We start from the raw sequence: 12,642 nt of genomic DNA on the forward strand, positions 1-12,642 counted from the left end.
AAAAGTGAATAAATAATGTTTTTGTTGTTGTGGCGTTAGAGTTTACATTTTTTATGCTGTGCAACAGTCTCGAGTCACTACTCATATCTTTATATTTTACTTCTATGGAGCCAGACTTTCTTGTGATTTTTAAAGTGGTGTAAGCAGCTGTTTATTTATTTTTTTTATTTCAGTCCTTACCTGACTATTTTCAGAGGAACGTTTTCTGTGAGTTAAGCCACTTAACACTGAGCTATGAATCATTCAAGGATAAAAAAGGATGAACCAGTGTTGTGTCTACATATAACGTTGCTATTCACAGCCCAACAAAGTTTATTACAATTTCCTTAGCTGAGTCTATGAAAAATGCCAAAAATAAGAGTTTGACGGAAATAAAATGGCATTTTTGCCAGAATGTTGTGTTTCCCAAAGAGCTATTAAGCGATTCTTTTTGTTTGTTTTTGTCATGTTTCAATAAATCGCTTCTATTTTCCTACCACAAACGAAATGAGGATTGGCTAGAGACGAAGGTGTACGTGTCAGTAATTCTTCTTCTTCTTCTTCTTATTATTATTATTATTATTATTATTATTATTATTATTATTATTATTATTATTATTATGGTGGCGGTGGTGTTTAAATTAGGCCCGTCCCACGCGTCCTGTTTCTCCCGGAAACGGAAGTCGTCTCTCGGGCAGAGACAGCAGCCTCGGCTCGGTCGGTGACAGCAGCAACCGTTACCGCTGACAGCTAACGTTAGCTCGGGTCTGGCCGCCGCGGGTTGGCTCGCTTCGTTTCTTTCTTCGTTTGGAAAATAAACACTATGGCGGCCGCGGATCACCGGTTCTCGAGTGACGGCGGACCGGCCAGCAGAGGAGGGTTCCCGGCCGGGGAGAGCAGCAACGACCGCGACGGTTCGGGTGGCGGCAGCGGGGAGAGCGAACGGGAGCGGGATCGAGCCACCTTCGAGTGCAACATTTGCTTGGACACTGCCAGGGACGCCGTCATCAGTCTGTGCGGACACCTGTTCTGGTACGTCCTGATTTCATTTGTTTCGCAAACACGGACTTAGTGTGGTTTGTTTAGCCGCCTGTTAGGCCTTCTTTTGGGTTGTTTCTAACGGCGGAATCACGCCCCTCGACGCTCCGGTAATCAGTCGGTTGTGAACGGGATAAGAGACTATTAGATAACTCTGTGAAGAGTGTTTGTCTTCAGCATGTAGCTGAACTTTAACCCGTGAACTAAGCCGCCTTTTTAATGCCTTAAAGAGTGATCTCATGTCTTTTAAGGGAATAAAGTTTCTGGAATCAGCAGATCAGCAGATGTACACCACCACAGTGGATTTCAAATAAATCAGTCTGGGATTGAAGCGCAGACTCTCAGCTGATGAGCAGTTTCATAGCTGGATTATTATCAGTTCTCAGTGTTTCATGTCTGATTTAACAGACCAAGATAAGTGCATACTGTGAAACCACACGAGTCGTTAAAAAGTCTGTGATGCAAGTTTTTGGTCAGACCACCCAGCCCTAGTCAGAGGTCACAGCTGCAATTGGCGCCTGGTTTGATCGGTGACACATTAACTTCTGTGTTCCACCTCCCTGCTGATCATGGGCAGCTTTCAGATCAGGTTCACAATATGCTGAATGCACATAATGAGCAGTGAAAACGCCTTGTAGCTATGGCCTCGCTGAGCCAGAATCCTGAGATTAGAAAACAGCATAGCTGACAAGTTTTATCAAAGACTGAAAGTAGGTGTTGGGTAACAGCTGTAATTCTAGTTTGTTCCATCACTGTTGGCTCTGGCTTTGCACAAGGCTCAACCTTCAGTCCACTCTGTGTTGAATATTTACACACGCTCAGTGATGTGGTGGCTTCATTCATGAGTTGTGACTCTTGGCTGAGGTTAATGTGGGATTAGGGCCAACCCGAAGGTCATCCTAATCGTTTCCAGCAGAACTGTAGCTGATGTCAAAGCGTAGTGGGCACCTGTTTGTAGTTTTAAGTCACGAAGGCTGGATGAGTGTGTTTTGGCAACAGAGACCTGTGTGGGCTTACACAGTGACATGTTTGTGATGTTTGTTTTCTCGGTTTCACAGGTGAGGCGTTTGCTGGGTGGAGAAAAGCTCAGCAGCAAACATGAAAATAAAAACAGATGTGTTTTAACTGTCCAAGATCCATCATATCATCTCATCCGCAGGAGATAACATGATAGGAGCAACCTGTAATTTAACTTTTTATTTTGTCTTTTATTTGAAATGAAAATTCTGATAGGGATGCAAAATCTAAGCAGGCAAGAACTAGAGCAGACCAGCTACCACTGGCTTCTCCAGTCTGCAGGTGACTGAACCAGAAACCCTGATAAACCTAAAGGCATAGAATGAAACATTGCATGTGTGGGGAGGAGGGTAAATGTGGCTTGTAGTTTTAAAAAGGCCTTTAAGAGCTCATTTAGACTACAAACCCCAGCTAAGCGTACATACTTGCATACATACATATTGTATAGACTTCAAGCACTTTATCTACGACTCCTCCATGGCCACATGCATGTTTTTTGGACTGTAGGAGGAAGCCGAACCTACCCAAACACAGGAAGAACGTGCAGACTCAACACAGGAAGGCTCCGGCTGCCAGTGGATTCAAACCTAGAACCTTCTTGCTGTGAGGCGACAGTGTTTCGCACAAATTGCATGACGTGAAATACAAGAAACTTACTAATCATTACACAATTCTGGTGCAGGTTTGTCTATTTTGGTCCTTCCAAAACGACCAAACTCACTCTTCGCCCGGCTTTGTCAGGCTTAATTTAGTTTGGTTGAACTTTTTTTTGTTTCAGTAACCTTTTCTGTTAATCAGTAGAAACAACCCTACAGTTAGGGGCACAGTTGCCTCACAGCGTTGTGTTTAGGCTCCCTCGTTACGTGCTGATGTAATTTAGTTGCCGTGTTACTCGTGTCTCCCTCTGCTCTCTGAAGTCCTGATGAAACGGCGATGATGAAACCGTCAGCAAGGATAGAAGAACACCTTTAGATTAAAGTTGCATCAGCGCTGCAAGCCTACATCTAATCTTTTTTAACCACACGAAACTCCCAGCCTTTCACCTGATCAGCCGAGCATTCATTCTGACCGTGTGTGGCCGATTCTCCATCGGTAGACTCCTGCTAGTTTATACATTGTGCAGCTTCCAGATTTATGTGTGAGAGATGTTAATTTCCTTTTAACACTTCAAGGTTAATGAGCGTGTGACATCTTTACAGTCCCAGAGTGAGCGCACACTCGAGCATACTTGTCGTCCACACAGGCTGCAGAGCAAATGAATTTGCTCCTCCAGGATGAGAGCTCATCAAGTTGGAATTAGAAATGTATCAAAAAAATAAATATGCTCATTAATATTATCCAGTAAGCCTCTGAAAAGAATCCCGCGTTTCAGTTGAGATATTTAAAACCTTGAAGAGTTTGACATAAAGGTATGATTATAAAATAGTTACATTTAGGTTTTCCTTAATCTGACTGGAGACATCCCAAACCCTCTTTTGGGAACCACCAACTTTTAATCACTACATAAATCTACACTCATTGGTTACTTTTAGGAGTTGGACCCCCTTTTTGCCTTCAGATCTGTCTTAATTCTTCGTGGCATATATCGAACAATGTGCTGCTCCATATTGATATGATAGCATCACACAGTTCCTGCTCATATTATGATGAGAGTCTCCTGTTCCATCACATCTCAAAGGTGCTCTGAGATCTGATGACTGTGGAGTCCATTTGAGTGCAGTGAGTTTTTTTTGTAGTTTATTGCACTTTTTTGCAATTAATGTAGTTACTATGGACTTAATGCATACATATTATTAAAATATGGGCTATAACAGTTGTATAGCAACTTGAAATGCTCCCACAAATGGCACTACAACATGTAAAAAAAAATAATATAAGCTCTGGCGGACTTGGTTCTATGGTAGGACTTAAAGAGTTAAATAAATATCGTAAAATAATCGAGATCTCAATTTCAGTGAAAATAATCGTGATTATCATTTTTGCCATAATCAAGCAGCCCTAGTAAACAGTGTAGAAATGAAGCATAAAAACAAAAGCTTGCATGCAAATCAGGTGTGCAGTATAATATGGCAGGATTGATAAAAGATGTTGGTTAGGTTGGAGCCTGACAGATATGGAAGCAGTTCTCTATTTGATGTTTCTGCTGTGTTTGATTATTCAGGCTCACTAATGTGATGCGACTCATGTGGATAACATAACTGTCCTATGCTTTCTTTATTGACGCTTATGGTTAACTTAAAAGTGGTTAATGACAAGCATAGATCAGACTCGAACACGTTCTTAACAAGAGAGCAGAAATTTCTGGCTTTATCTGGTGAGGTGTGGACAAGGTTTCGCAAGTGTCTTTACAAAAACAACGCTGCTATGAAAAATCAGAGCCTCAGGATTAGTCGGTTTACTTGCTGTTCAGCCTGACGCAGTTTTCTATTGAGATAAGATGGAAACGTCTTCCAAATTAAGTTAATTTTACATGGAATGAGCCATACGGATTATTGGATTATTATTAATCTCTGGCTCTTTTCCACAGTGCGTTTTTTGTCCTGTCCCGCTCCCCTCAGCCCAGCCTGGTTCTGACAGAGGTTTCTTCCTGTTGAAAGGTTTTTCCTTCCCGCTGTCACAAAGTAGGGTTTTTGTTTTGTTTTTTGCTGCATTCTTGTTTTAATGTTATGAAATGACTCAAGTGACGTCACTTGAGTCTGTGGTACCGTAAGGAGGCATATAGTCTGCATTCTGGCTTCATTGCCACTTATTGGATATTAAGCAGCTAGTTTCAGGTTGTCTAAACGTGTGCCCACATGCTTAGTCAGAGCTGATAGGTTTGTTTTATTAACTTTGGCTTTGCACTTTGTTCAGCTGTTGGTATCCACGAGAAAGCCATTCTCAGCAGCAATCTGATAGCTGGTATTAAAGCAATGTACACACTGAGACGTGCTGTGAAAGTCTGAGCATGTGTGTAAAGATTTGCAGATTAACACAGGGTTTTGTGTTATGGATTGGCTCTGTTGGTTGTTAGTTTGTTCACATTAAGTTGTTGACTTGGGCTCACCTGATGCGGCGAATGTTACGTAATTGTTATGGTGTCAAAAACAAGCCCTGCCTGTTCCCCTGCATGACTGGGGTTAGAGTAGAAAAGAATTATAGAAGTACTACTGCACTAGTTACTTAACGTTATCAGTTTATCTGACAAAGAATCTCTGGTGTGTAGAAAGGATTTACAAACAGAAAACAGTTGAGGCACTTAGAGGAAACTTTAACCACAGAAATTTGTTTTCACCTTTCCAGCACACTTAAGGTACAGTTAAATCTGCTGACTGTGTTTTCTTTATAAATATTGCCAGTGGAAAAATATTCTGCTCACTTCAAGGAGAAATTTTAAGTTTTATACTTTTTATTCTTGAAATCTTTAAACCAACTAATCTAAGTTTCTTCTGATTGGCTACCTCTGACAAACAGAAGGTTAAAACAGTAGATGAATGGGGTTAGAGGAATGCTAGTGCTGTTCCAGCAGGGCAAGCAAGGAAAGCACTGCTTGCACAGTGAAGTGAAACTGATCTCCCTCTTTTCATTTCAAACAGCATCTCTCATTGCTGTTTTGGGTTTTTTTGATATCCAATGAGACAGAATGTCAGTGGTGCAGATCATATAGAAAAGATGGATGCATAAGCCAAAAGTTACTGTACTTGCACATCCACCTCTGTCAGCAGCCACCAAATAGTTTTTTGTACCAGGCTGTAAATATGTTTTTTCTTATTCAAGGTTGGTCATTTTGTGTGGATGACACAAAGTGACAAAAACAGTTTCTGTTGTTTGCCTTGAAGTAGCTATAAGCTGTTAATATGAAGAAATATTCAGCATTTGAGAACTGTTTGTCTTGAAAATACCTCAGTGTTGGGGCGTCTCCCCAAACCTGCATCCTGGCCTCCCACAATGCAGCAGCAGGTTGGCCTGGCCCGCAGTCTTGAAAACAGATGAAGACAATTAATGCAAACAATAGGGAGCATTTTAATCAGCCACCTTTGAGGAGCAGGTTTGTCTGTTATTTTAACTGAAAGATGCTGTTGTGAGAATGTAAATTAATCTTTTCTTTTCTCGCTCTTTACAGCTGGCCCTGTCTTCATCAGGTGAGTGTTTCACACTTCCTGTAGTGTGTTTTTACAGGGTTTTTAGAGACTTGATTAAGCAGTTCAAGGTCATTTAATTTCAATATTGAAAATTGTGATATTTGTTTTTAAAGTGTACCTGATTCACAGCTCAAAATTATGATTATTTATATTATACTGGAACTTGACGAGGCTCCTCAGCTTTCTTAAATAAGCTGATTTCCATTTAAGTAAACTTTTTTTTTGATTGGCTGCCCCCCACAAGGTTCAGACAGCAGGTGGGTGGGGCTTTTTGTGCTGAAGCAGTCTGTAAGGGCTCCTAGCATTTAGCTCAGGATTATTATTGGCTTCATTTTAAGGGGGTCAAACTAACAGCACAGCGAGGAAGACCTCAGTGAAGGTCCACAGTCCTGAGAGGAGGCCTGTAATCAGCACAATCAGTTCAGGGTGATGATGTAAGCTCAGTGTGGAAGCTGCACCTGTCGGTTGATTTAATGCAGCTTAAAGATGCTAATGTACTTAATGCCTCCTCTTACTGCCACTTCCTTCACCGCTCACCACTGTAAACATGTTGTGCTTCACATCTCTTGCTGCGAATAAGGTTTTAGAAAATGCAGTGGGTAGCGTCACTTAGGTTCCACTCTTGAATCGGCAAATAAAGATCGGTTTGTGTGACGTGTATTGCAATCATTTTGACATCCTTCTCCTTGCTCTGCTCCTCCTCATCAGTGGTTGGAGACGCGGCCCAGCCGACAGCAGTGTCCCGTGTGCAAGGCGGGCATCAGCAGAGAGAAAGTAATCCCGCTGTACGGCAGAGGGAGCTCCAGCCAGGAGGACCCCAGGTGAGCAGAGTCTTCGGTGTGTGCGTGTGTCTTTTTTGGTTGTTAGCTTCTTTCTGACTGTTTCTGCTGTTTCAGGTTGAAAACTCCACCCCGGCCTCAGGGGCAGAGAACAGAGCCTGAGAGCAGAGGCGGGGTGAGTTGGTTTATATTTTCACACTGGTTTTTAAATAAAAAGCTGAGTTTAGCTTACATTAAAGCTTCTTTGCCGGGTTTCCCTCTTCGCTCAGATGTTCCGCGGTTTCGGGGACACCGGCTTCCACATGTCTTTCGGCATCGGAGCGTTCCCCTTCGGCTTCTTCACGACAGTCTTCAACGCCAACGACCCCTTCCACAGAGCAGGTAAACAAAGGAAATAAAGTCTTCTGCTATTACAGCTGAACCCCAGAAAATATCAGCGAGGTATCAGAGATATAAGAGATATAAATAAAAATAATATAAAGTTTTGTTGTTAACAGATATTAATTGTTCTGCTTTTGTATTCATTCAAACTGAGTGTATAACAAGGCTCTCTGTGTGCCTGTAGGAGCCTGTGTGTTTAGTAAAAGTCCAGCTCAAAAGAATTTTAGCAAATCCAAAAATGATGTTTGGATTTTCTTCCTTGGATTTACACATGCATGCGTATGATGGTTGTAGGACATGCAAGCATTAGCAAATCCGTAGTCAGGCCTGAATAAATTGACTCATCAGTGTGAATAATTACAAGACTGCGAGTCTGAAGCCCTCAGGTTATCAGTGTGCTAAATGATTGGTTTTAAGCAGCATTAATCCCCTAAGCCACGATTAAAACCCTAAAAGTTTCTTCCTTGTTATTTCTCCACGTTTCACTGCTGGACCTGTTTAATTGGTCTTTAATTTTCCATCTTAGATTTAGTATAGTTTCATTTTAAAGCACATGTTTTCTCCGTCACTCATCTCCAGATACTTGTAATAGATTCTATTTTAAATTTAAATTGACCAGCATTATGGTGAAAAACTGTTTCCCATCAGTCTCTCTTTGCTGGGGGTCAGCACAGTCTCTCTTGTGCTGATGTATGGAAGGTCGTTTCTACCACAGGAGCAAAAAGAATACAAATGAACACTTTTTCTTTTTTCAGAAGTTGGAGTTAGAAAGCTTATACATTTATTTATTTTTAGTGGCAAAATCTTCCACTAAGGAGTTTGTACCATGAATGTGAAATTTGCTGTGTGAGCATGCAGTAACACTGCCCTCTAGAGGTCAAAATGTTCCAGTGCACATTGCGTTTTATCAATGGGAAAACTGCATCAGTCTACTACCCCCCCCCCCCCCCCCCCCCCAACAAAACTAAAACTCAGATGCCTCAGGCTGTTAAAATAGATCTAGAACGGAGAAGAAAACGACTAAAGACATGTGGGCTCAGAGTCAGTTTGGCACAGGAAACTATCAGAGCAGGAGCAACCTGAAAATTGCTCCAGAACTGGATGCAGTCCAGAGGTGCACAAGGAAAATTCCCCAAGGAACAAACTATAAACACTCACAGCTATACTAACCTTCACAATCCTTCTCCTCTTCCTGTAGATCAGTACGTCGGTGACCACCAGGGCAACGGCAACGGCAATGGCAACAACGGCAATAACAACTGGCAAGACTCTCTATTCCTGTTCGTCGCCATCTTCTTCTTCTTCTGGCTGCTAAGCGTGTGACGCAGACCTGGTGGCAGACACACGAGTGATTATTGATGTCTGGGAGGGAGGGGCGCATTAAACAAAAAAACAAAACGGCAAACACAACTCGCACACTTAACCCGAGCCACAGACACACACTCACGTTCCATTTTCTAACCGGAGGGGGTAGAGGGAGGTTTGTGTTTGAGACCATGAATACAGAAGTTTGATTTTTCTCTTCCTCACTATATCAGATCACTTCAGGACACTCGGCCCCACCCCTCTCCTCCACCTGCTCTTTATTTATGCAAGAAGTTCACTGGAAAGTAGTGCAGCGCCTGTCCCCCAAGGCGAGTAAGCCCTCCCAGTGTGCACACAGCTGTAGATGGATGCACAGAGAGCATAAAGAGGCAGTATTACATGATCAGGGTGAGCTACGTCGCGAGATCTTATTCGTCTTTTGGTGTCCAGTGTTGCAGAAGAAGAAAGCTGGGTGGAGCAGTCTTTAGGAAAGTGGGTTTTCCTGAAGCACAGAGAGGAAGGGTGTGAGAGGGGTTAGAATACAGGGAGGAGACGTTCTCGTAGAATTGGCGACAGACAGAAGCGGCCCTGTGGGATGTTTTTGTGTTTTGTTGGTTTTTTTTCTTCTTCTTCTAAACATTTGTCTTAACAAAAACTGCCTTCGCACTGTGAAGCTGTCTGTAGTCGGAGCTGCCCTACACCTCGGGGCGCGTGCCGTTGTCGGACCACTTGTTCCTTGTAGTTCCCTGCGTGTTTGGGGGAAAATGGGCCGGTTAGGTTGTTTTTCATGCCCACATCAGCTACTTTAAAGAGTGTGAGGTGCACGGTTAACAAAAGGGGGCAGAATAAATCAATATGCAGGATTGAAAAGCAGCAGTTTGGTCTCCTCACACGTGATTTAAAAAAAAAAAAAAAACAGATCTAAATTACGTCCTTTGATTTTTCCTGACTGTATGTGTCTGAGTGCGTGCGTATACATTCTGTATTTGTACATATGGATATTGTAAATGCTGTTTTTATGTATTTCTGACTGGAGGACCAGCCGTGGAGAGCAAAAGAGAACAAGATGTGGGTCTTGAGATGCTTCTTGCTTTTCGGAGCTCGTTTGATTTAAAAAGTTAATAATCCCCCTCCTGAGAAAGCAGAATTTTGTTGCCCCGCTAATGTGATGATTTGACGAGGCTTGTAGTTCTTTTGACTGTACAGCAGAGTAACTGACACAAATTCATTTTAATGTGTTTAAAAATGTGAAGTGCAAAGTGTTAAGTGACCCCTGAGGTTTTTTTTTGTTTTGTTTTGTTTTGTTTTTTTTCTTCTTGAATATTCTAGTCAAACATGGGCCAAAATAAACGAATCGGAGTCATAGCGCTTTATGCTTCATGTTTTCCCACATCAGAATCTCCCACAGTTATGCAGAAATCAACTGCACTCAAGTGTGAGCTACTGGAGTCTGATGAGCATTTCTTCCTCTTATAATTTTTCCCCTCTTCAGACACACTTCACACTGAAAGGCTTCTTGTAACTTTATAGCACGCGGTGAGCTCTGCCTGGGAATCCAGAATGACTCAAGCCAAGCTCCGCTGATTTGCATCCAGGTCTTTAGCACTTCAACAATCATATCGGGGTCAGAGATGAATGCGGGTCCTCTATAGTTGCCCAGGGCTCATCCTCTCTCAATACTTGATGTTGTGAGGCTTATGTGACACTAAAACAAGTGATGGAAGTCTTTGGAGAAACATGGAGACGTAGTGCAAAACCAAAAATGAACTAAGATTAAAACATGGTCTCGTTCTGTGTTGTCATTTTTTATTTATTTTTTATTTTATTGAAGTGGGCAATTAAACAACTGAGTTAACTTACAGAAAATGATCAAGTTATTTATTGAAAGCTTCTCAGATGTGATCATTTGCTACATTAAAAGCTGACCTGTTGTGATTTTTCATTATTTTTCTGTCATATATTTATGCAGTCAGAGGTAAAATAGGTGTTGTGCTAAAAACTGGGACTTTTACTTTGTAACAGGAATGCTGTTTGTGGCTTAATATCATTCACAAGGGATTCATTTGACATGTTTCACATATTATAGGCCAGGGATCCCCAATCCCAGTCCACGAGAGCCAGTGTCCCTGCAGGTTTTAGATGTGTCCTTGATCCAACACAGCTGATTTAAATGGATAAATTACCTTCTCAACATGTCCTGAAGTTCTCCAGAGGCCTGGTAATGAACTAATCATGTGATTCAGGTGTGTTGACCCAGGGTGAGATCTAAAACCTGCAGGGACACTGGCCCTCGTGGACTGGGATTAAGGACCCCTGTTATAGGCCAACAAGTTATTTAAAGCAGTTTAAATACAGAAAATCACTTTTTCGCACAATACTGGCTCTATGTGGACTGATAGCTCTACAGCAACCCCAGCACCATTCCCTGGTTGTTTTATGGGGGCTCAGCTCCTAGTCATAATGTCATGCATGCCAGTGCCTTGTGATTAATATTAATAGAATACGATGTTTTCACATTTGCAAAGCTCAATTCAAACTGGATAAACATTACAATGTTGCATTCAAGAGCAGCTTAATTAATTGGATGAGCTATTGTAGTTTCTAAGAGTAATTTGAAGTAAATAATCAGAGATTTCAATCTAATCCACACATTTTAGGGTGGAGCTTTTAGTTGGATGAGATAAGAAACATGCACAACATTATTTTAGTCTCCTAAGAGTTCAACTGATCATCAAGCACTTAACCTTCCTCTTGTGTTAGGGTCGGGATAAAAGTGCTTTTAAATTTACTACATTAAGGCTTATTGACTTTAGGGAATCTCTATTTAAACAAAATTACATTTCACTAAATTATTGCTTTGCTGAAAAAGATGACCTTTGCATAAGACTATAAAACAACAATTAGTGCCAAAACTGAAATCATAAACACACTGAGAATAAGAGGGGCTCGTCTCTTTACCTGTTTGCTTCTTTGCCTGAACAAACAGCCTCATTTATCCTGACTGCTTCACTGAAACAGTTTTGATCCGTTTATGCTGTTGTCATTGAAGAAAGTTATCGTGGCAATCATAGACCTTGAACGGAAAAAAGTCCATGGCAACATTTGGAATGACAGTGATGAGGAATACCTGGATGCTTCTATTGGTGTTCTTCTTGCTGGAGTGTACACATCCAGCACTGGGACACGTCAACAGGCAGAACGATTTTCCAGGCAACAATGTCACTGTTGAATAATGTCAAGAGTCCTCAGATTTTACAACAGAGATACTAGAGCAACATCTGAGGTGCTTGCACCTATCGAGGATGTATGGGAAAATCAGCATCTGCTCTCTGGGAGGCAGGGGAAGTTGTGCTGAGAGGTTAATCATTTCATTCTCATCACATAAGAAAAGGGAACGCAAATGTATTTAACAATTAGAAGAAACAATTAAATCCTTAGACAAAGCCTATGTTTTCTCCCAGGAACAGGAAATGCTGAGCTTAATACGCAAGGCAAAACTAAAATCAAATGAAATTATTGATTTAAAACAAACCAAAAAAAAGAAACAGAACTCGATTGTTAGGACAAAGACTGCACTTGCCAAATTTTGAACATGGGAACAAATCAGGTTGATTTCTAGCTAACCAGTTTAAAAAAAAAAAAAAAAAAAAAAAAAAAAACCCATATGTGCTGGGAACACAGTACTGGAGCCTCAAAGAATAAACAAAACTTTCAGGGACTTTTATTCAGACTGGAAAATTAAATATTCATAAAATATATTTAATGAAAATAATTGAGGAATAAAATAATTCTAGGTAAAACTATGTAAAAATAGAGATTTCAGTGCTACCATTCAGTAGCTGAAACATCAAATGACACGTATGCTTTAAAAGCATTAATATTGGCTCATCTATGACAGCATGGTGGGAGTTTTTAAAAAATCTTTAGTCTTCATTAATCACATGCATACAGCCATCTGGAACAACCCCGAAGCCTGACAAAACAATAACATGATAAACTTCCTAGATTGCAGTTGTAAAGGA

General features: G+C 41.2%; 1 protein-coding gene across 1 annotated transcript; it reads left to right on the plus strand.

Moving 5' to 3' along the window:
• Window positions 1–657: 657 nt before the first annotated feature.
• On the plus strand, window positions 658–10,412 carry rnf5 (ring finger protein 5). Its single transcript, XM_040020746.1, has 6 exons — window positions 658–1,011; window positions 6,137–6,155; window positions 6,864–6,976; window positions 7,052–7,109; window positions 7,204–7,315; window positions 8,514–10,412. Exons 1-6 carry the CDS (start codon window positions 803–805, stop codon window positions 8,636–8,638), a joined length of 636 nt encoding a protein of 211 aa, XP_039876680.1. The 5' UTR covers window positions 658–802; the 3' UTR covers window positions 8,639–10,412.
• The last annotated feature ends 2,230 nt before the right edge of the window (window positions 10,413–12,642 follow it).

Source organism: Simochromis diagramma, unplaced genomic scaffold, assembly GCF_900408965.1.
Source record: "Simochromis diagramma unplaced genomic scaffold, fSimDia1.1 OVJJ01000753.1, whole genome shotgun sequence".
Lineage (NCBI taxonomy): Eukaryota > Metazoa > Chordata > Actinopteri > Cichliformes > Cichlidae > Simochromis > Simochromis diagramma.